At 44.3% G+C, this 24,114-nt stretch overlaps 1 protein-coding gene across 4 annotated transcripts in view; it reads left to right on the forward strand.

Moving 5' to 3' along the window:
* The window catches only part of babam2 (BRISC and BRCA1 A complex member 2), a 278,819-nt gene that overhangs the window by 164,117 nt on the left and 90,588 nt on the right, over positions 1-24,114 (forward strand). For all 4 annotated transcript variants that reach the window (XM_070885724.1, XM_070885727.1, XM_070885725.1 and 1 more), the window contains one exon: positions 17,843-17,955. In XM_070885724.1, the coding sequence (XP_070741825.1) occupies positions 17,843-17,955 (113 nt within the window). The remainder of the gene's footprint in view (positions 1-17,842; positions 17,956-24,114) is intronic.

Consider the following 24,114-nt stretch of genomic DNA (forward strand, 5'->3'; position numbering starts at 1 on the left):
TCTGCTTAAGTAAATGAAATCCTTTTCTAATGACTTCCCATGTTTTCCAGGGCCTTTAAGTGAATTAGTATTGCATTAAATGAACTAAGATAAAGAATAAGGGAGCTGAAATTCACTGTCCCCAAAGGAACGGCTACCGCGGAGTTTGGGCGGGTGATCAATAAAATCAATCAGCCGCCGTGATCGGATAATTTTCTCTCAGCTTGGGGGGGATTTGAATAGTGTGCACTTCCGCCGAAAACGGCGCGGTGAAGCCGCTGTTAAGGAAACTTTCCAGCAGAGAGCTCTGCAGCGTGCAGGCTGCTGAAAAGCCACCAGGACCGGGATTTTCAGCTGCAAAAGTAAGCCTTTTCCCAGCAGTGCCCCCGCAAGGTATTCCAGTCGGTGCTCGAACGGGACACCGCTGGAGTGTTGCCGCGATCGGGGCCCTTTGGTAGGGAAATCGTTTTATTAATTTTAATATTTTTATTTACGATTACAGCATCCACTGTATTTATTTTTTAAATAGTTTATTCATTGTTTTGGCTCCATTCAACCTGCTGAGTGCTGCTCAGAGGTTTGCACATACTTTTGTACAACTTTCAGGTCTGACTCTTTAATGGAGTCCTGTGGGCTGCAGAGACCTGCTTGGCAGTGTTCACCCTGAGGACGGGAGGAGTGTTGAGAGGGCGACACCTGGTACACCTGCTCAGAAGCAGGGCGGCACGCTGGAGAAGGCATCGGCGTCAGCACATGCAGAGAGGCAGCGGGTAAGGGAGGCAGCAGCCATGATTCGTTCATTCTGCACCAGACCAGTGTGCCTGCCGTCTTCACCAGCCCGAATCAGGATGCGGTTGGCTGCTTGGATACAAGGGATATTCCCTGTCCACTTGGCTGCTCACTCCTCTGTGGAACCCCAGGACAGCATCAGAGCATGCATACAATGATGCTCATTGTACCATCAAGTTGCATCATCGAGCAGTACATAGGCATCCTTAAGCAGAGATTCCGGTGCCTGGACCACTCTGGTGACATCCTGCAGTACTTTCCTCAATGGGTCTCCATCATTGTCGTGGTCTGCAGCATGCTGCACAACCTGGCCACCATGAGGGGACAGCCGCTGGAGGTCGAGCCAGCAGTACTACCTGAGGAGGAGGAGGAGGCGCAGGAGGAGGATCCCCGTCACCCCAGAGCTAGGGCGTCGACCCATCACCACCCTGTAAGGGTCGGGTGCAGACTGGGCAGCACCTTCCTGGGTGGGTGCATCCTCACATATATGGAGGTGCCTGACAGCTCCCCTGCAATCTCCCTCCATGCCTGTCTGCCAGGTCTCTCCACGTCAGGAAACAGTATTCTTCTTCTGTCCTCCACACCATCCATCAGTGTCTCCAGCTCCATATCAGTGGACCTGTTGGCTCTCCTTGCACCTCTTACACCAGCCATCCTTCCAACCTCTTTCCCCAGCCCACCCCCCGGCTCCAAGGGCCTTGCTGCAAACCCTGCTCTTTAAAAAGACCACGGAGCAGCTGGCTCATTAGAAACCCTTACCTGCATGCTGAATTTCTTAGTGGTGATAACACTCAAATTAAGACAGCCACACCACTGAAAATTCACTTTAGAAGAGTTCATAGCGCTGGAACCCATTAGTTCACTTTTGGAGCTGAATATGGGGTGGCCCAGCCACGGAAAAATGTTGACGCTAATGGACACAAAAAGATCGGGGGAGCACCAGCTTTCCAGCGGTACTGAATTTTGGGCCCAAGCTGTCATCCACTAATCAATAAATATCAACAGCTCCATTGAAACTGCACAAGGTTCACCCTTTAGGGTGATAGGTGTGAAAGCCTTTTGTTGTGGCAGAACAACTTAAATTTATGTAGTGCCTTTAACAGTAAGGTGTCCTGAAGTTCTGAACGAAGGAAGAATGGATACTGAGCATTAAAAGAAGAATTAAAAGTGGTGACCAAAAACAAAGCAAGAAAAATTGGTTTTGTAAAGGCTTTTAAAAGCAGTGAGAGGAGTAGCTGTGTTATTGAGAAATCAAATTTGAAGGAATTTAGGGAGGGAGTTCAAGAGAGTAGGGCCACGGTGACTGGAGACTTTACCACCATTGGTGGATCAAGATTTGGGTGCCTTGCTGGAGTATGTTGCAATGTTTTGGGATGGAAGAGATAGTGAAGAGATTTATCAATGAGGGTGAAGATTTTTAATTTATTCCATTGAAGGACAGGGAGCCAGTAGAGGATTGTGAGAATAAGAGTGATGTTTCAACAAGACAGAATGCAGTTGATAGAGCTTTAGTTGAATTGGAGTTTGCAGATTGTGGAGCTTTGGAGTCCACCAAGGATAGTGTTGGAGGAATTTAGCCTGGAGTTAACAAAAGCATATAACATCAACTTGTATTACAAGAGTTTGTACAACAGTAGGAGTGAGAAATTAGCAGAGACAACAATGTTGTGCAGATAGAGTAGGCAGTCTTAATAATGAATGGGAGACTGTGGACTATTTACTTCAGCCTGAGTGAGAAGTTGGGATGGGGTGGAGAGGCAAAAGTATGCAGCTTTCAGCTGGAACCAAATAGGGTGTCTCTTGTCTACCTGATATTCTGTTAAAGGATGCTCTGGCTCATCTTGGTCAGACCAGCAATCTTACAGCAGAGGTGGAGCTGGATATCCATGTGACTAACCTTATTCCTATGGATAATGGCACTGAGAGATAACATGTAAAGTGAGACAAAGGAAAGGGCTAAGGATGGAATTTTGGAGTGCTTGGAGGTGACTGTAAGGTCAGTAAGAGAAATCATTATCTTGATCACATTTGATAGGAAGGAACCAGGCAAGGGCAGCCTCACTAAGATGTACCATGGAAGCATAATGTTGGTAATTCTCTGGCAGGCAACTTAATTGGTACACAGGAAACATTGTTAAAAGCCTTGTTCACTTCTGTGCCATTTACCACCAAACTCCAGGAGCATTGCCTTTAGGGTGATAGCACAGTCTGATTTGGTGTGACTAACTTAACACCTGGGGGAAAAATGCATGTTGCTTTTCAAGGGCCAGTTGCTATTAACACTCAACTTGTCCACAGATTGAAATGAAATATTGAAAATGAATTTGCTTATAATGTGCACCAAGGCTCACTGTGTTGACTTGTCTGCCAATTTTCCCCTCTTTAATAAAAAGTGCATACCCTCCACTTGCCTCGCTCCAGCCCCCATCCACAATGTCCTAATATGTTACTAGTTACACATTTTAGTGAAGTCATGTATTACATCACTTTATATAGTAACTTATTATGTCTTGAAGACGTTAGAAAGTGCTGCAGTATTCCCTCAGTCTGCACTGGAGTGACACTTTAGATTATCTGCTCAAGTCCTGGATGGTACTTGAACCCTCAACTTTCTGACTAAGCTTGGTTTAGAAGAATGCGCACTCACCTCTGACATTTAGTTCTATTAGTTGTGTATGTAATCAATATTCATACATGAGAAGTTACATCTCTTAACTGGTGGTTCGTGATGCATGTCAGGATAAATGGGTAATTTTCAGGTTGGCAAACTAACTAATGGGGTGTCATAGGGATCAGTGCTGGGGCCTCAACTATTTACAATCTATATTAATGACTTAGATGAAGGGACTGAGTGCAATGTAGCCAAATTTGCTGATGATACAAAAATAGGTGGGAAAGCAAGTTGTGAGGAGGATGCAAAGATTCTTCAAAGGGATATAGACAGGCTAAGTGAGTGGGCAAAAATTTGGCGGATGGAGTATAATGTGGGAAAATGTGAGGTTATCCACCTAGATAGGAAAAATAAAAAAGCAAATTATTATTTAAATGCGGTACAGAGGGATCTGGGCGTCCTTGTACATGAAACACAAAATGTTAGCCTACAGGTACAGCAAGTAATTAGAAAGGCAAATGGAATGTTGGCCTTTATTGCGATGGAGTATAAAAGTATAGAAGTCCTGCTGCAACTGTACAGGCATTGGTGAGACTACATCTGGAGTACTGTGTACAGTTCTAGTCTCCTTATTTAAGGAGGGATATACTTGCATTGGAGGCAGTTCAGAGAAGGTTCATGAGGTTGATTCCTGAGATGAAGGGGTTGTCTTATGAAGAAAGGTTGAGCAGGTTGGGCCTATACTCATTGGAGTTTAGAAGAATGAGAGGTGATCTTATTGAAACATATAAGATTTTGAGGGGGCTTGATGGGGTAAATGCTGAGAGGATGTTTCCCATTGTGGGGAAATGTAGAACATGGGGCCATAGTTTCAGAATAAGCAGTCGCCCATTTAAAAGGGAAATGAGGAGGAATTTCTTTTTTGAGGGTCGTGAATCTTTGGAATTCTCTACCCCCGAGAGCTGTGGAGGCTGCGTCATTTACTATATTTAAGATGGAGATGGGCAGATTTTTGAGCGATAAGGAAGTCAAGTGTTATGGAGAGCAGATAGGGAAGTGGAGTTGAGGCCAGGATCAGATCAGCCATGATCTTGTTGAATGACAGAGTAGGTTCGAGGGGCGAAATGGCCGCTTCCTGCTCCTATTTCTTATGTTCTTATCACAGAAGCTAGTCTTCAGCCAATTCGATTCACTCCACTTGATATCAAGAAATGGCTGAACGCACTCGATACAGCAAAGGCTATGGTCCCTGACAACATCCTGATTGCCGTGCTGAAGACTTGTGCTCCAGAACTAGCCGCGCCTCTAGCCAAGCTGTTCCAGTACAGCTACAACACTGGCATCTACCTGACAATTTGGAAAACTGCCCAGATATATCCTGTCCACAAAAAGCAGGACAAAACCAATTTGGCCAATTGTTCCTGGGATGTGGGCATCGCTGGCAAGACAAGTGGAGAGTATTCTATTACCCTCCTGACTTGTGCCTTGTTTGGGGAGTCAGGAGGTGAGACAATCGCCGCACAATACCCAGTCTCTGACCTGCTCTTGTAGCCACAGTCTTTATGTGGCTGGTCCAGTTAAGTTTCTGATCAGTGGTGACCCCAGGATGTTGATGGTGGGGGATTCGGCGATGGTAATGCCGTTGAATGTCAAGGGCGGTGGTTAGACTCATGATTGTTGGTGATAGTCATTGCCTGGCACTTTTGTGGCTCGAATGTTACTTACCATTTATCAGCCCAAGCCCGAATGTTGTCCAGGTCTTGCTGCATGCGAGTATGGACTGCTTTGTTATCAGAAAAGTTACCAATTGAACTGAACACCTCACTCACCTAAAGTGCTCCCATTCATCATCATCATCGTAGGTAGTCCCTTGGAATCGAGGAAGACTTGCTTCCACTCCTGAAGTGAGTTCTTTGGTGGCTGAACAGACCCATACGAGACCCACAGACTCTGTCACAGGTGGGATAGATAATTATTGAGGGAAAGGGTGGGTGGGACAGGTTTGCCACACGCTCTTTCCGCTGCCTGCGCTTGATTTCTGCATGCTCGCGGCGTTGAGACTCCCGGATGCGCTTTCTCCACTTAGGGCGGTCTTTGGCCAGGGACTCCCAGGTGTCAGTGGGGATGTCGCACTTTCTCAGGGAGGCTTTGAGGGTGTCCTTGTAATGTTTCCGCTGCCCACTTTGGCTCGTTTGCCATGAAGGAGCTCCGAGTAGAGCACTTGCTTTGGGAGTCTCGTGTCTGGCATGCGAACCATGTGGCCTGCCCAGCGGAGCTGATCGAGTGTGGTCAGTTGATTGAAGCACTGAAGCTTCCATTACCCAGGTCAGGTGATACGGGTTTTTAATTTATTTTCCTTCCTCTCCACGGTCCTGTCTTCTGAGTTTCCACATTCAACCGGAATTGTTCAACTAACATTAGTATTGCAATAAATGAGATTTAGGGCCTTTCCTGATTTCCAATCCTGGATGCCAATTCAGAATCAGTTGACTACAGTACACTGCTCAAGTTACACTGGTGTTTTCTGGTCTGGCATTTTTAATTGGATATTGCTGAAATGCTAATGTACATACAAGCCATGGAAATTAAAATGTTTGGTTTAATTGTAGAAGTTACTGTAAGGCAGTCCAACTCGGTATAGCCTACAGCTTATAGAACAGCTGGAACACCCGAAACATAAATTTACACCCATAAATTAGGACATACATTGTGATTGGGGACAGGTTTCTACCAGTATCACAGCAGCCGTTTGGACTTGGAACAAACTACTGTTCATCTGTCGTAATCACTGTTGATTTATCAAAGCTTCACAATGCATCTAATAACACATCTAATAACCAATTAAAAACTGAACTGCAAATTTAAATACATTGCCACTCCTGTACACCAGAAACAAACTGGGGCTAGAATTAAAACACAATTTTTGTTCATATTCATTCCTGGCAAGGCCAGCATTTATTGCCCATCTCTAATTGCCCTTAAGATGATGGTGAGCCGCCGCCTTGAACCACTGCAGTCGGTGTGGTGAAGGTACTCCCACAGTGCTGTTAGGGAGGGAGTTCCAGGGTTTTGACCCAACGACGATGAAGGTACGCCGTTATATTTCCAAGTCAGCATGGTGTGTAACTTGGGAAACTTGCAGGTGATGGTGTTCCCATGTGCCTGCTGCTTTTGTCCTTGTAGGTGGTAGAAGTCGTGGATTTTGGGAGGTGCTGCCTGCAGACGGCTTGGCGAGTTGCTGTAGTGCATCTTGTAGATGGTACACACTGCAGCCACGGTGGAGGGAGTGAATGATTAAGGTAGTGGATGAGGTGCCAATCAAGTGGGCTTGCTTTGACCTGGATGATGTTGAGTTTCTTGAGTGTTGTTAGAGCTGCACTCATTCAGGCAAGTGGAGAGTATTTCATTACACTTCTGACTTGTGGCTTGTAGATGGTGGAAAGGTTTTGGGAAGTAAGGTGGTGAGACACTCGCCACAGATTACCCACCCTCTCACCTGCTCTTATTGCACAGTATTTATGTGGCTGGTCCAATTAAGTTTCTGGTCAATGGTGACCCCCAGGGGATAGTGGGGAATTCGACGATGGTATTGAATGTCATGGGGCGGTGGTTAGACTCTCACTTGTTGGAGATGGTCATTGCTTGGTACTTGTGTGGTGTAAATGTTACTTGCCACTTATCAGCCCAAGCCTGAATATTGACCAGGTCTTGCTGCATGCGGGTATGGACTGCTTCATTTTCTAAGGAGTTGCGAATAGAACTGAACACTGTGCAATCATCAGCGAACTGCCCCACTTCTGACCTTATGATGGAGGGAAGGTCATTGATAAAGCAGCTGAAGATGGTTGGGCCTAGCACACTGACCTGAGGAACTCCTGTAGCAATGTTCTGAGGCTAAGATGATTGACCTCCAACAACCACAGCTATCTTCCTTTTGTGGTAGGTATGACTACAGCCAGTGAAGAGCTTTCCCCTGATCTGCAGTATTTTGCTTTTTGACTTGAGTCCTGGTTTACGAACAAATCAAGAATTTTTAACTGACTGCCAAAATCACTAGTGCTATTTAAAGTCATCTCTGTTAGCCCAAAACATATAGGGGTAGAACTTTAAAAATTTTGAAAAGTTAGCGCCAGGCGCAAATGAATCCTAACTTCTAAATTGGGCTTTGGCGCCATTAAGGAAGGAGATGGTAAATGAGGCACTAATGACCTCAGTGGGGCGCTAACAGCAGAGCGCTACCCAATTTCAGGTGACTTGTATTCAGCAATCATCCTTCAATTCTTCACACTGGCTCATTCCAGCTCTTAAAAAAGAGGTTTTATCAAGCTGCATCTGCTCATTTTCACCAGTGCTGCATTTGAGGGAGAGCTGAGAGCTGCTGCAAATCCAGCTGGAAGAAAGAGGTCACTGCGATTTAATGACGTGGCATTGATGGGGGGCCGTTGAGAGAAGGAGGGATGTGCCCTTCCCCGCAACTGAAAGGAGGCCATTGCCATAGGTCTGAAGTGGCAGAGGAGGTGTCGGCCAGCACTGTAGTGGATTGAACACTCAGTGCAGGAAGAAGTTCAGTGACCTCAATTGGATGGTCAAGTTTAAGTACATGCTTCCACGCCATCTACATACCAGCCTCTGAACCTCTGTCTTTGCACACTGTACGAACCACCAGTCACCCAATAAACGTGCAGCTACTCAAACTCACATCCTCATCTCACGCTTTGCTATTTGACAACGGTAGGCATATCTCCCACATACATAGCTGGACTCTTACACGCACAAATTCCTTTATTTTGCAGGCCAAGATGGCACATAATCAGAGGGAGCAACAGAAGACTGGCGGGGTTGAACCTCAGCTGCACGAGCTGTCCAACCTGGAGGAGCGAGTTCTACAGCTCATTAGGTTGATGCACCGGTGCTTAGCAGGCTGCAGCAAGGTCAACGGGAAAGGGTAGTTCAAGAGCCAGCTCCCCAGAGGAGAGTTAGCGCGTGGGTTCTGTTGCACAAGACTCCGATGAGGACCTCGATGGGGAGGTATTCACAAAAAGGGTGATGGCCATGCACTCTGACATGGTCGGGGCAATGGCAAGGATGCCCTCGAGCCTCTCCACGTGGAAAGTCCACCTCCAACATTGCACAGAGCTCTGCACACAACATGGAGGCCATCATTTCCAGTCTGCAGACGATGGTGACTCCCAGAGAGACTGCAGATCCAGACCTCATGACATGTCATGGGCAATGTGCCAGCTTCATTGAATCACAGGCGGAAGCAATGCAATGTCTTAGTGCTGTAATGCAGACAATGGTTGGTGGCATGGAAACTCAAACTGCTCTCATTCAGTCTCCGCTGGAAGCCACGCATACTCTAACTGCTGCCATCGCCGCTGGGTCCACCACAGTTCACCGAGGATCTCCCGGTGTCGCAGAAGGCCATTAATCTGTGCTCCAGCAGATTGATGAGGATGCTGAGGTGCTGTTCCGGGGGAGTGGCAGTGGGTCAGTAGAGCAGGAACCTGCTGCCCTCTCTCTGAATGACAGCATTCCTGAGCCCACTCTGCCATTGCACTTGTCGCTGCCTGTCATCCATCCATCACTGACTGCCGCCGCCCAGCCTGAGGTGGTGCAGTCTACAGTCGGGCCTTCCAGGTCCAGAACTGTTGAAGGGCGTCCTGAAAGGCCGTCTGTCGTCTCTGGCCCTGACACACAGCAGCCTTCCACCAGCCCTGCTGCAGCCATAGGGGACACAAAGCGAAGGAGCTCTAGAGCAGGTAAACAAAGTATTAACAGGGGCTATAAGGTATTGCACAAGGGTGATTCTTAAATATAATTGTTTATGATGGTGTTAAATGTTATGAGAATTTTTTTATTGGAATGTTGCATATTTGGTGGTGTCTCTCATTGAAACATAGAAAATAGGTGCAGGAGTAGGCCATTCGGCCCTTCTAGCCTGCACCGCCATTCAATGAGTTCATGGCTGAACATGCAACTTCAGTACCCCATTCCTGCTTTCTCACCATACCCCTTGATCCCCCTAGTAGTAAGGACTTCATCTAGCTCCTTTTTGAATATATTTAGTGACTTGGCCTCAACAACTTTCTGTGGTAGAGAATTCCACAGGTTCACCACTCTCTGGGTGAAGAAGTTTCTCCTCATCTCGGTCCTAAATGGCTTACCCATGAAGGCCAACATGCCATTTGCTTTCTTAACCGCATGCCAACCTTAATGACTAATGTACCATGACACCCAGGTCTCGTTGCACCTCCCCTTTTCCTAATCTTTACCATTCAGATAATAGTCTGTCTCTCTGTTTTTACCACCAAAGTGGATAACCTCACATTTATCCACATTATACTTCATCTGCCATGCATTTGCCCACTCACCTAACCTATCCAAGTCACTCTGCAGCCTCATAGCATCCTCCTCGCAGCTCACACTGCCACCCAACTTAGTGTCATCCGCAAATTTGGAGATACTACATTTAATCCCCTCGTCTAAATCATTAATGTACAGTGTAAACAGCTAAGGCCCCAGCACAGAACCTTGCGGTACCCCACTAGTCACCGCCTGCCATTCTGAAAAGTACCCATTTACTCCTACTCTTTGCTTCCTGTCTGACAACTAGTTCTCAATCCATGTCAGCACACTACCCCCAATCCCATGTGCTTTAACTTTGCACATTAATCTCTTGTGTGGGACCTTGTCGAAAGCCTTCTGAAAGTCCAAATATACCACATCAACTGGTTCTCCCTTGTCCACTCGACTGGAAACATTCTCAAAAAATTCCAGAAGATTTGTCAAGCATGATTTCCCTTTCACAAATCCATGCTGACTTCGACCTATCATGTCATCTCTTTCCAAATGCACTGCTATGACATCCTTAATAATTGATTCCATCATTTTACCCACACCGATGTCAGGCTGGACCGGTCTATAATTCCCTGTTTTCTCTCTCACTTCTTTTTTTAAAAAGTGGGGTTACATTGGCTACCCTCCATTCGATAGGAACTGATCCAGAGTCAATGGAATGTTGGAAAATGACTGTCAATGCATCCACTATTTCCAAGGCCACCTCCTTAAGTACTCTGGGAAGCAGTCCATCAGGCCCTGGGGATTTATTGGCCTTCAATCCCATCAATTTCCCCAACACAATTTCCCGACTAATAAGGATTTCCCTCCGTTCCTCCTCCTTACTAGACCCTCTGACCCATTTTATATCCGGAAGGTTGTTTGTGTCCTCCTTAGTGAATACCGAACCACAGTACTTGTTCAATTGGTCCGCCATTTCTTTGTTCCCTGTTATGACTTCCCCTGATTCTGACTGCAGGGGACCTACGTTTGTCTTTACTAAACTTTTTCTCTTTACATATCTATAGAAACTTTTGCAATCCGTCTTAATGTTCCCTGCAAGCTTCTTCTCGTACTCCATTTTCCCTGCCCTAATCAAACCCTTTGTCCTCCTCTGCTGAGTTCTAAATTTCTCCCAGTCCCCGGGTTCGCTGCTATTTCTGGCCAATTTGTATGCCACTTCCTTGGCTTTAGTACTATCCCTGATTTCCCTTGATAGCCATGGTTGAGCCACCTTCCCTTTTTTATTTTTATGCCAGACAGGAATGTACAATTGTTGTAGTTCATCCATGCGGTCTCAAAATGTCTGCCATTGCCCATCTACAGTCAACCCCTTAAGTATCATTCGCCAATCTATCCTAGCCAATTCACGCCTCATACCTTCAAAGTTACCCTTCTTTAAGTTCTGGACCATGGTCTCTGAATTAACTGTTTCATTCTCGATCCTAATGCAGAATTCCACCATATTATGGTCACTCTTCCCCAAGGGGCCTCGCACAACGAGATTGCTAATTAATCCCCTCTCATTACACAACACCCAGTCTAAGATGGCCTCACCCCTAGTTGGTTCCTCGACATATTGGTCTAGAAAACCATCCCTTATGCACTCCAGGAAATCCTCCTCCACCGTATTGCTTCCAGTTTGGTTAACCCAATCTATGTGCATATTAAAGTCACCCATTATAACTGCTGCACCTTTATTGCATGCACCCCTAATTTCCTGTTTGATGCCCTCCCCAACATCACTACAACTGTTTGGAGGTCTGTACACAACTCCCACTAATGTTTTTTGCCCTTTGGTGTTCTGCAGCTCTACCCATATAGATTCCACATCATCCAAGCTAATGTCCTTCCTAAGTATTGCATTAATCTCCTCCTTAACCAGCAATGCTACCCCACCTCCTTTTCCTTTTATTCTATCCTTCCTGAATGTTGAATACCCCTGGATGTTGAGTTCCCAGCCCTGATCATCCTGGAGCCACGTTTCCGTAATCCCAATCACATCATATTTGTTAACATCTATTTGCACAGTTAATTCATCCATTTTATTACGGATACTCCTTGCATTAAGACACAGAGCCTTCAGGCTTGTTTTTTTAACACCCTTTGTCCTTTTAGAATTTTGCTGTACACTGGCCCTTTTTGTTCTTTGCCTTGGGTTTCTCTGCCCTCCACTTTTCCTCATCTCCTTTCTGCCTTTTGCTTTTGTCTCCTTTTTGTTTCCCTCTGTCTCCCTGCATTGCTTCCCATCCCCCTGCCATATTAGTTTAACTCCTCCCCAACAGCATTAGCATTTCAGTTTTAGGGCTGTGGTATGGAAGTGGAAATTGATGTGCTGATGGGAACGTGCAGAGCAACTGGGAAGTGGGCTGAACGTCACTGGAACCGAATTCAGATGAGGTGGTCACGGACCGCCTTTGCAGAATGGCGAAGAGTGGCTGCCTCCTCCATCGCTGATGTTGCTGCTCCTCCTCCTGCTCCTCATCCTCCTCCTCCTGAGGTGGTGGAGCTATGCCTGGTGGCAATGGCTCTGCCTTCATGATGGTCAAGTTGTGCAGCATGCTCAGCCAAATACTGAAGGATTCCTCCCGAGCAGTCAGGGCAGCGGAACCATTGCTTGAGCACTCCAGTGGTCTGTTCAGTGATGTTCCTGGTGGCAGCATGGCTCTCATTATGAGTGCTGGGCAGGAGTCTTGTGGTTGTGGAGGGGTGTCATGAGCCAGGTGGAGAGCGGCCTCCGAACAGCCAGCTGCTCGCTTCATGTGGTGGTTGGAAGAGAACAGACATTGGCGGTGAGGATTCGACGTGTGTTGTCGCACACCAACTGTACATTGTGAGTGGTAGCCTTTGCAGTTACGGAATACCTCGGGATTGTTATGCGATGCCTGCAAAACGACGTGGATGCAGTCAATGGTGCCCTGCATCATGGGAAACACGCTAACCTAACAAAGCCACATGCATGCTCCAGCTGCTTCTCTCTGGTCATGGGGAAGGAAATGTGTTCCCTTCTCCTTCTGTACAGAGCAGCTGTGACCTCATGGATGCAGCAATGGATGGCAAACTGGGAGATGTTGGAGATGTCTCCTGTTGCACACTGGAAGGATCCATTGGCGTAGAAGTCGAGCGCGATAGTGACCTTGACTGCAACTGAGAGCCGTCCTCACCCTGTCTGAGGCTCAAGGTCTGGTTGCAGGAGTTGGCAGAGCTCTGACCATGTCCTTGCTGAAACGCAGCCTTCAAACACTCTTCCTCAGTGAAATTAATGTAGGAGAACTGCTGCCGGAATACCCTGTTGACAACCCTGTTGGGCCTCCTCCCTCTGGCCACTTTTTGCTGTCTCTTTCTCGGCCTACGTTGCCTTCGATGGTGACATCGGACAGGAGATCGAGTGCCAACACAGCCCCCATGAAACATTATAAATGTTGGAATTTCAAATCTGCCCTCAGTGAAAGTCAGGAATGTTTAACAGCTAGAACACACCTTCAACTGAAAATCGCTGAAACCTGTCAAAAAGCTTGTCTGTCTATGTGGAAGTAAGCAGCAACCATTTTTGGCCGACTAAAAGTTTTCCCCAAAGATGGCACCTTTTAAATAGCGTTCCTCCATCCGACTCCGGGCTGAAATTCAACAATGGAAGTTGTCGGTGCCAGGCGGGAAAACTGGACGCGAGCCAAACCTCAGAAAAGATATATTGGCTTTAGGGCTTAATGAGCTAAATTATGGGGACAGATTGTATAAACTTGCTTTGTATTACCTTGAATTTAGAAGATTGAACAAATTGGGGTGCTGAAAATGAAACAAAAATGTGAACAGGTAGATATAGATGAACTATTTATTGGGGTGAGGGAATCCAGAACAAAGGGGTATAATCTTAATTTATATTTAGGCGTGAAATCAGGAAGTACGTTTTCACATAAGGGGAGATGGAAATCTGAAACATTCTCTCTTTAAAGGTTGGTCAATTGAAATTTTCAAGACTGAGTTCAATAGATTTTTGCTAGGTAAGAGTATCGAGGGATATGGAGCAACGTAAATGGGATTGAGTGACTGATCAGCCATGATCTAATTGAATACCGGAACAAAATTGAGGATCTGAATGCCTTTCTCCTATTATGTTCCAATGAGTAAGAACAATGCAAACAAGACTCAGTGTGGAGGCACAAAATGGAGTCTGCAGGCAGGTAACTGAGCAACCCAGCACCTGATTCCTATTTCATGGCTGGTAAAAAGGAGGTGTTGCTGTATGAGGTGGTTGCAAAGAGGACTATTCTGTTAACCACTCTAGAGCACCTTCCCCATAGGACAGCTGTAACATAAGAACATAAGAATTAGGAGCAGGAGTAGGCCATCTAGCCCCTCGAGCCTGTTCCGCCATTCAACAAGATCATGGCTGATCTGGCCGTGGACTCAGCTCCACTTACCCGCCCGCTCCCCGTAACCCTTAATTACCCTATTGGTTAAAAATCTATCTATCTGTGACTTGAATACATTCAATGAGCTAGCCTCAACTGCTTCCTTGGGCAGAGAATTCCACAGATTCACAACTCTCTGGGAGAAGAAATTCCTTCTTGACCCGGTTTTAAATTGGCTCCCCCGTATTTTGAGGCTGTGCCCCCTAGTTCTAGTCTCCCTGACCAGTGGAAACAACCTCTCTTCCTCTATCTTGTCTATCCCTTTCATTATTTTAAATGTTTCTATAAGATCACCCCTCATCCTTCTGAACTCCAACGAGTAAAGACCCAGTCTACTCAATCTATCATCATAAGGTAACCCCCTCATCTCCGGAATCAGCCTAATGAATCGTCTCTGTTACCCCTCCAAAACTGAAGTAAGGTGACCAAAAATGCACGCAATACTCCAGGTGCGGCCTCACCAATACCCTATACAGTTGCAGCAGGACCTCCCTGCTTTTGTACTCCATCCCTCTCGCAATGAAGGCCAACATTCCATTCGCCTTCCTGATTACCTGCTGTACCTGCAAACTAACTTTTTGGGATTCATGCACAAGGACCCCCAGGTCCCTCTGCACCGCAGCATGTTGTAATTTCTCTCCATTCAAATAATATTCCCTTTTACTGTTTTTTTTTTTTCCCCCCCAAGGTGCATGACTTCACATTTTCCAACATTGTATTCCATCTGCCAAACCTTAGCCCATTCGCTTAACCTATCTAAATCTCTTTGCAGCCTCTCTGTGTCCTCTACACAACCCGCTTTCCCACTAATCTTTGTGTCATCTGCAAATTTTGTTACACTACACTCTGTCCCCTCTTCCAGGTCATCTATGTATATTGTAAACAGTTGTGGTTCCAGCAGCGATCCCTGTGGCACACCACTAACCACCGGTTTCCAACCCAAAAAGGACCCATTTATCCCGACTCTCTGCTTTCTGTTAGCTAGCCAATTCTCTATCCATGCTAATACATTTCCTCTGACTCCATGTACCTTTATCTTCTGCAGTAACCTTATTTGTGGCACCTTATCGAATGCCTTTTGGAAATCTAAATACACCACATCCATCGGTACACCTCTATCCACCATGCTCGTTATATCCTCAAAGAATTCGAGTAAATTAGTTAAACATGATTTCCCCTTCATGAATCCATGTTGCGTCTGCTTGATTGCACTATTCCTATCTAGATGTCCCGCTATTTTTTCCTTGCAGTGCAGTATAGCGATAAGGAAGTGGAGGTAGATTGAGGATGCAGCTGACCATTACTAACTCTGCCTGTGCAAGTTGGCTGTCGGTATTCTTGCAGAAATGTGCAGCTAGTTTAATACATTTATCCTATGTGGTTGCCAGATCTATAAATATGACTGGTGGTATTGTGACAGGTGCAGCTAGTCAGTTCTTGCTGACAAATAATCTCCCTGCTATCTTCCTTCACCCAGTACCACTTACAACACAGAGTGGGTGCCACCTGCACCATACAACATTAGAATTGGAATTGCGTGTGATACTCTAAATGGACGGAGGTCCAGTGTTATGGATCTCTACTCCCTTTTATGATTAGTCACTGTCAGTTTCAATGCTACCTTTTTCAATCCAAATGCCAAGGATATAGTTCCTTTACCACATTAACTGTACACGTTCAAAGTGGTTACTTGCTACTGGTGTGTGCAGAGGTTGAGATTTTAGACAAAGGTGATTTATGTTGGTGTTTTTAATCTTAAAGTCTGTTACAGTTTTTTCAGGTTAAATAAGGATTGATTAAATCAAAACATTTATTTTAAAATATTTTAATTATGAATCTGATGCCCTAACATCAATCATCTGCTTTTTGTGGCAGTTAGTGTGAAAATAATGTATTCTGACTTTTATTGATTGCCATAAAATATAATCATGGACGACGTTGATTCAGCTTTCTCAATCCCTTTTATTCGAATTAGAGTTTCAAACTCATGTTATTACCACCATGGCTAATGTAATACGTAAGAACATAAGAAATAGGAACAGGAGTAGGCCATTTGGCCCCTCGAGCCTGCTCTGCCATTCAATAAGATCATGGCTGATTTGATCCTGGCCTCAACTCCACTTCCCCACCCGCTCCCCATAACTCCCTTATGATTCAAAAATCTGTCCATCTACACCTTAAATATATTCAAAGACCCAACCTCCACAGCTCTCTGGGGTAGAGAATGTCAAAGATTCATCGCTCTCCTGAGAGAAGAAATTCCTTCTCATTTCTGTTTTAAATGGGTGACCCCTTATTCTGAAACTATGCCCTCTAGTTAGAGATTCCCCCGTGAGGTGAAACATCCTCTCAGCATCTACCCTGTCAAGCCCCCCAGAATCTTTTATGCTTCAATAAGATCACCTCTCATTCTTCTAAACTGCTAGGAGTATAGGCCCAACCTGCTCGACCTTTCTTTATATGACAGCCCCTTCATCTCAGGAATCAACCTCGTGAACCTTCTCTGAACTGTCTCCAATGCAAATATATCCTTCCTTAAATAAGGAGACCAAAACTGTACGCAGTACTCCAGGTGTGGTCTTACCAACGTCCTGTACAGTTGGAGCAGGACTTACCTACTTTTATACTCCATCCACATTGCAATAAAGGCCAGCTTTATTAATTCCTGAATATGTCCCTATCTAAATGGAATATGAAGTGTACCTGATCTCATCAATTCAGTATTTGAATATGGTTGTCCATATTGTTTATGTATAACCGTATCTATTCATCTTATCCATCTTAAATACCATTATGCATGCCTTGTTTCTCAAAGTCTGTAATTCTTGGGAATGCTTATTGCCTGCAATTGAACTTTTAAAGGAAAATGGCTTTTTTTTTTCTTACCCCTTTTTCCACCCACCGATTTCCATGTTGCACCTCATTCCCGAACCAAGAGGACAGACAGCATCGTCCCAAGGAGCCCCATGACCAGTCATTAATAGCTATTCAATTATTCCCTCGCCTTGTGTAGAGGTACTAGAGTAAATTCTCTGGTCACCAGTGTGGCAAGAGCACCCAGCTAACCCATTAATATCTCTGGGGTCAACCTAGTTAGTGAGCTCCAGGAATAGAAAACTTCTTGGATTGGGAGTTTCTGTTGGTGTGAGGAAAATTGAAAAGCTTACAGGATTTAAAGGCCTGCAACAGCTTGGAAGAATAGGCATGATGATTTAAAGATTTGGAAGTCAGCATGCTTCTTTAGAAAAACAACGTAAAGAGTACAAGAGGCCAGATAAGGTCATTACTGAGGTTGGGCCAAGATATGTTCTTGGTAGCTAACCTAATCTGATCCTTACTAAAGAGCACTTCAAATTGACACACTGCAAAAGTTCCACAAGGTTCAAGGAGTTACTGTCTGCTTGCCTACAAGATAGTTGTTTGGTTTAAATCCCAATGCTGTTTTTAACTAGCCACAGTTTTAGTGGGATTCAACCTCTCATGCAGACAATATTTCTTCTTGTAGAAGTGGAAATTTCCATTACTTATCAACTAACAGAGCATCTTTCATGGCTCACTTGAGAGGGAAAAGTCTACTCCCTCAGCTAACTTGCTATCTCAGATCACAAGGAAAAATGGAAAACGTTTAGTGAGGAATAATTCCAAAGCATTTCAATAAAATATGCAAAATTACATCCTGCATTTATAATATTTGCTGTTTCCTCTCTCCCAGGACCCAGTAGTTATAGACCCAGGAGAAGATGTTTCTCTCCTCTCTGTCAGTTTTGAGGATGCTGAAGCCACTCAAGTGTTTCCCAAACTGTACCTGTCTCCAAGAATTGAACAGTAAGTACAATACTTCTCTGTGACCCCAGTTTCAAATTCTGTATGTGTGTACCATTCTATTTTTACTCAGATTTTTCTCTTCCCGCCTTTTGAAGGTAAAGATTTGTGCTGGAATACCATTCATCAGGCATAACTGGTCCTTCAATATCTTGCCCCAGTATTATTTTTTTTAAATTTTAAACCAAATAAGTACACACAAAATGTTCTTGCAAAAGAGACTTCAAGAAGTGTCAGATACTGGATTGACCTTGTGGTCTTGTAAGTTATAGGGTCAACCTCAAACCGCACTCTCCTTGAACAAAACCTGACAGGCCAACCTTATGGGAAAGTAAATTAATTTCACTGGTGGAAGAAGATGTTAAATGAGTGGCAAATATTAGGTAGAATAGTTTCAGTACAATAAATTTTTCTAATGTAAAGAAATTGACGGTACTATTTCCAACCTTTTGAGAAATAACTCCTCAGTAAAGTGTATACCTTCCATGAACACCTGTCATTTTGGGTTCTAAAAGAAATTATCTAAAATATATATCATTTTAACTCGCACACTGTTGTACAAATGGAATCATAACATTTTATACCACAGAAGGAAGCCATCATGACTGTGCCTAGTTCTTGATTATCCACTTAGTACCTCAACAAATGTTTTACAAAGCGTGACAAAACAGATAATAAGAGCTATAAAAGAAGAATACGAAAATAAACTTGCAAGGGAAATCAAAATATAAACACATTTTTTTTAATTATATTAGGAAAAAGAGTGTGGTCAGGAGCAATGTTGGCCCCTTGAAAACTGATATTGATGATATTGTCAACAATAACAGGACATTGTCAACAGTAGCAGGACATTTGGAAAAGCAAAATTCGATCAGGCAGAATCAACATGAATTTATGAAGGGGAAGTCATGTTTGACAAATTTGCTGGAATTCTTTGAGGATGTAACGAACAGGGTGGATAAAGGGGAACCAGTGGATGTGGTGTATTTGGACTTCTAGAAGGTATATGACAAGCTGCCACTTAAAAGGTTACTGTATAAGATAAAAGTTCATGGGGTTGGGGGTAATATGGTATGGATAGAGGATTGGCTAACTAACAGAAAACAGAGAGTCTGGATAAATGGTTCATTTTCTGGTTGGCAATCAGTAACTAGTGGGGTGCCGCAGGGATCAGTGCTGGGACCCCAACTATTTACAATCTATATTAACAACTTGGAAGAAGGGGCTGAGTGTAACATTGCCAAGTTTGCTGACAATACAAAGATGGGAGGAAAAGCAATGTGTGAGGAGGACACACAAAAATCAGCAAAAGGACATATACAGGCTAAGTGAGTGGGCAAAAATTTGGCAGATGGAGTATAATGTTGGAAAGTGAGGTCATGCACTTTGGCAGAAAAAAATCAAAGAGCAAGTTATTATTTAAATGGAGAAAGATTGCAAAGTGTTGCAGTACAGCAGGACCTGGGGGTACTTGTGCATGAAACACAAAAGGTTAGTATGCAGGTACAGCAAGTGATCAGGAAGGCCAATGGAATCTTGGCCTTTATTGCAAAGGAGATGGAGTATAAAAGCAGGGAAGTCTTGCTTCAGTTATACAGGGTATTGGTGAGGCCACACCTGGAATACTGCGTGCAGTTTTGGTTTCCATATTTACGAAAGGATATACTTGCTTTGGAGGCAGTTCAGAGAAGGTTCACTAGGTTGATCCCGGAGATGAAGGGGTTGACTTATGAGGAAAGGTTGAGTAGGTTGGGCCTCTACTCATTAGAATTCAGAAGAATGAGAGGTGATCTTATCGAAACGTATAAGATTATGAGGGGGCTTGACAAGCTGGATGCAGAAGGGATGTTTCCACTGGTGGGGAAGGCTAGAACTAGGGGGCATAATCTTAGAATAAGGGGCTGTCCATTTAAAACTGAGATGAGGAGAAATTTCTTCTCTGAGGGTTGAAAATCTGTGGAATTCGCTGCCTCAACGAGCTGCATACCCTGCTGTACCTGCATGCCAACCTTCAATGACTGATGTACCATGACACCCAGGTCTCGTTGCACCTCCCCTTTTCCTAATCTGTCACCATTCAGATAATAGTCTGTCTCTCTCTTTTTACCACCAAAGTGGATAACCTCACATTTATCCACATTATACTTCATCTACCATGCATATTTGCCCACTCACCTAACCTATTCAAGTCATTCTGCAGCCTCATAACATCCTCCTCGCAGCTCACACTGCCACCCAACTTAGTGTCATCCACAAATTTGGAGACACTATATTTAATCTCATCTAAATCATTAATGTACAATGTAAACAGCTGGGGCCCCAGCACAGAACCTTGCGGTACCCCACTAGTCACCGCCTGCCATTCTGAAAAGTACCCATTTACTCCTACTCTTTGCTTCCTGTCTGCCAACCAGTTCTCAATCCACGTCAGCACAATACCCCCAATCCCGTGTGCTTTAACTTTGCACATTAATCTCCTGTGTGGGGCCTTGTCGAAAGCCTTCTGAAAGTCCAAATACACCACATCAACTGGTTCTCCCTTCTCCACTCTACTGGAAACATCCTCAAAAAATTCCATAAGATTTGTGAAGCGTGATTTCCCTTTCACAAATCCATGCTGACTTGGACCTATCATGTCACCTCTTTTCAAATGCGCTGTTATGACATCCTTAATAATTGATTCCATCATTTTACCCACTACCGATGTCAGGCTGACCGGTCTATAATTCCCTGTTTTCTCTCTTCCCTCCTTTTTTAAAAAGTGGGGTTACATTGGCTACTCTCCACTCCATAGGAACTGATCCAGAGTCTATGGAATGTTGGAAAATGACTGTCAATGCATCCGTTATTTCCAAGGCCACCTCCTTAAGTAGGCTTGGATCCGGATTCGGGACGTCAGAAAGACATTCCAAAATCCGGCAAAACGAAAAATCCGGAACGACCTCAGTCCTGAGGGTTCCGGATTCGGGACGCTGCACCTGTCGTGGTTTATGTGGTCCAGCCAGTTCTGACAATGAACCGCTAAACCAGTTGTCCGCCATAAACGTTCAAGTCTGTATCCCTTGGACTTGAAAGAGCGGATATGGAGACCGTACCAGGGGGAGAGAGAGTAATAGTTTTATTGGAGTATTAACGTAATGCTCTTCAAACATTGGGGGGGGGGGGAGGGATGATAAAAGTATTTTAATATTTTGCAATACATCAAAGCCAGACACAGATTTCATCCATGGACTGTGCTGCGTTAACTGATCACAACTGAGACAGCAATTGTAGTCTCGATACCCTAGGATAGGGAGGGGGGAAAAGTCTGTAACCAACATCACTAAAACAGATTATCTGTTCATTATCACATTGCTGTTTGCGGACGCTTGCTGTGTGCAATTAGCCGCCTAACCTTCAAAAGAGGGGGTGGAGGGGAAACTTGGCATTGATTTTATATTAAAAGTAGCCAGGAATTCATGCTGATCCAATTCAAATTATTGAATTAAAATTGCAACTTTGGTATGAATAGGTGCACTGTTCCATAGTAAGAAACATGTTGCAAGTCATTGCTGTGTATGCGGTATTATGGGGTGGCTGCAATGTCTATAAGACGTACCTGCACATCTCAATATGGTGTATGAGGTGCCTGAATATTTGCCTGAATCAAAAATAAATCAATGTCGTATAAAATGTGAGAAGAACTGGAGTCAGTAGTTTAAAAGAGGAGGCTTGACAGGGCAGATGCAGAGAGGATGTCTCCCCTTGTGGGGGAATTTAGAACTAGGGGACATAGTTTCAGAATAAGGGGTGGCCCATTTAAAACGGAAATGAGGAATTTCTTCTCAGAGGGTCGTGAACCTTTGGAATTCTCAAGAACAATGGAGGCTGGGTCATTGAATATATTTAAGGTGGGGATAGACAGATTGTTGAGCGATAAGGGTGAGTCAAAGTGTTATGGGGAGTGGGCAAGGAAGTAGAGTTAAAGCCAAGATCATATCAGTCATGATCTTATTTGAATGGCGGAGCAGGCTCGAGGGGCCTAATGGCCTACTCCTGTTCTTATTTCTTATGTTCTTATATTCTTATGGAGACAAGGCATCAAAGATGGAGGTGAGGGTTTGATTCAGCAGATCAGTAGCTGCAGAAATGGTGCGCTGGATGGAGGGCCAACGGCTAGACAGTTGGGAAATTGAAAGTGTCATTGACTTGGGGGGAGAGTTTTCTTTCCAGGGGCAGCCACAAAAGGAGGTGGGATTGGGAGGGAGGGGCAAGGTGAATGTATGTGGCGAGGGATATAAGGAAGTGATCAGAGGTGTGCTTGATATGATGGACGTAGAGAGGCCACGTGAGATGGCACGGTCAAGGGGAGTGACCGTGTAGATGATTGTCCATGGCATTTTGTCAGAATGGTAGGAATCAACCAGCTGGTATCCAAAGGATCAATGCTGAAACCTTTGTTACTCACATTGTGTGATTTGGAAAGGAGGGTAGAGGTAAAAGAGTCACTTTGTAGATGGCATCAAGGCGGGGAAGGAGGTTTGCAGACAATTAAGTTATTGGCTGATCAGGTGCAGAAGAATCTAGGTAAATTGAGACGTTGTGCTAACAAGTGGCAAATGAAAATCCGTGTCAATAAGTGCAAAGTGATAAGATTAGAGAAGCAGAATAAACATTGGATTATAAACTGAATGTTGTTACGCAACAGGATACAGCACTGGGAAAAAGGGTTTGCGATATTGTTGGACAGATCTTTGAAACTGACTGTATTGTGTTTGGCAATAGTAAATAAGGCACTATTGTGCATGGTGTAGATCACAAACGACAGGGTTTGGTGCAAAGTTTATACAAAGCAATAGTTTATCCCCATCTGGTGCACTGTGCGCATTTTTGATCACAATGTTGCAAGAAAAATATGGCATTGTAAAAGGTGCAGCAAAATGCTACCTGACGGGGATGGGGGGGGTGGTGGTGAGACGCAAGATGAAGCTCCGAAGAGGAAAGGTAAGTGGACAGATCAGAGATTTTACCTATTATGAGACATAGCTAGTGAACTATATTTTTGAACTCTGGGGCCATCAGATGGACTCAAGTGGATTTTTCCAATTCTGTACATTCCGATGTCCATAGTTTTAAATCAATCTCATTCTTTAAAATAGCAGGCAAGAGAATGTTATATGCCGCATTAAACTTTCGTTCAGTAATATCAACATTTTTAGTTTTGTATCGGTCAAAGCTATTTTCTGGTTTCAAATTTTCGCACAAACAGTTAAAATTAAATATATATTAATGACCCTAAGGACTGGGTGAAATTTAGATTTCAGCAGAGGAGGACTAAGGGTTTAATTGGGAGGGGGAAAATAGAGTATGAGAGTAAACTTGCAGGGGACATAAAAACTGACTGCAAAAGCTTCTATAGATACGTGAAGAGAAAAAGATTAGTGAAGACTAATGGTCCCTTGCAGTCAGAATGAGGTGAATTCATAATGGTGAGCAAGGAAATGGCAGACTAATTGAACAAATACTTTGGTTCTGTCTTCACTAAGGAAGGCACAAATAACCTCCTGAAAATACTAGGGGACCAAGGGTCTAGCGAGAAGGAGGAACTGAGGGAAATCCTTATTAGTCAGGAAATGGTGTTAGGGAAATTGATGGGATTGAAGGTCGATAAATCCCCGGGGCCTGATAGTCTGCATCCCAGATTACTTAAGGAAGTGGCCCTAGAAATAGTAGATGCATTGGTGGTCATTTTCCAACATTCCATGAACTCTGGATCAGTTCCTATGGATTGGAGGGTAGCTAATGTAACCCCACTTTTTAAAAAAGGAGGGAGAGAAAACGGAAATTATAGACCGGTTAGCCTGACATTGGTAGTGGGGAAAATGCTGGAATCAATTATTAAAGATGTAATAGCAGCACATTTGGAATGCAGTGACCGGATCGTTCCAAGTCGGCATGGATTTATGAAAGGGAAATCATGCTCGACAAATCTAGAATTTTTTGCGGATGAAACTAGTAGAGTGGACAAGGGAGAACCAGTGGATGTGGTGTATTTGGACTTTCAAAGGACTTTTGACAAGGTCCCACACAAGAGATTAGTGTGCAAAATTAAGGCACATGGTATTGGGGATAATGTATTGACGTGGATAGAGAACTGATTGGCAGACAGGAAGCAAAGAGTAG

The sequence above is a fragment of the Pristiophorus japonicus genome, chromosome 7, assembly GCF_044704955.1.
Source record: "Pristiophorus japonicus isolate sPriJap1 chromosome 7, sPriJap1.hap1, whole genome shotgun sequence".
Classification (NCBI taxonomy): domain Eukaryota; kingdom Metazoa; phylum Chordata; class Chondrichthyes; family Pristiophoridae; genus Pristiophorus; species Pristiophorus japonicus.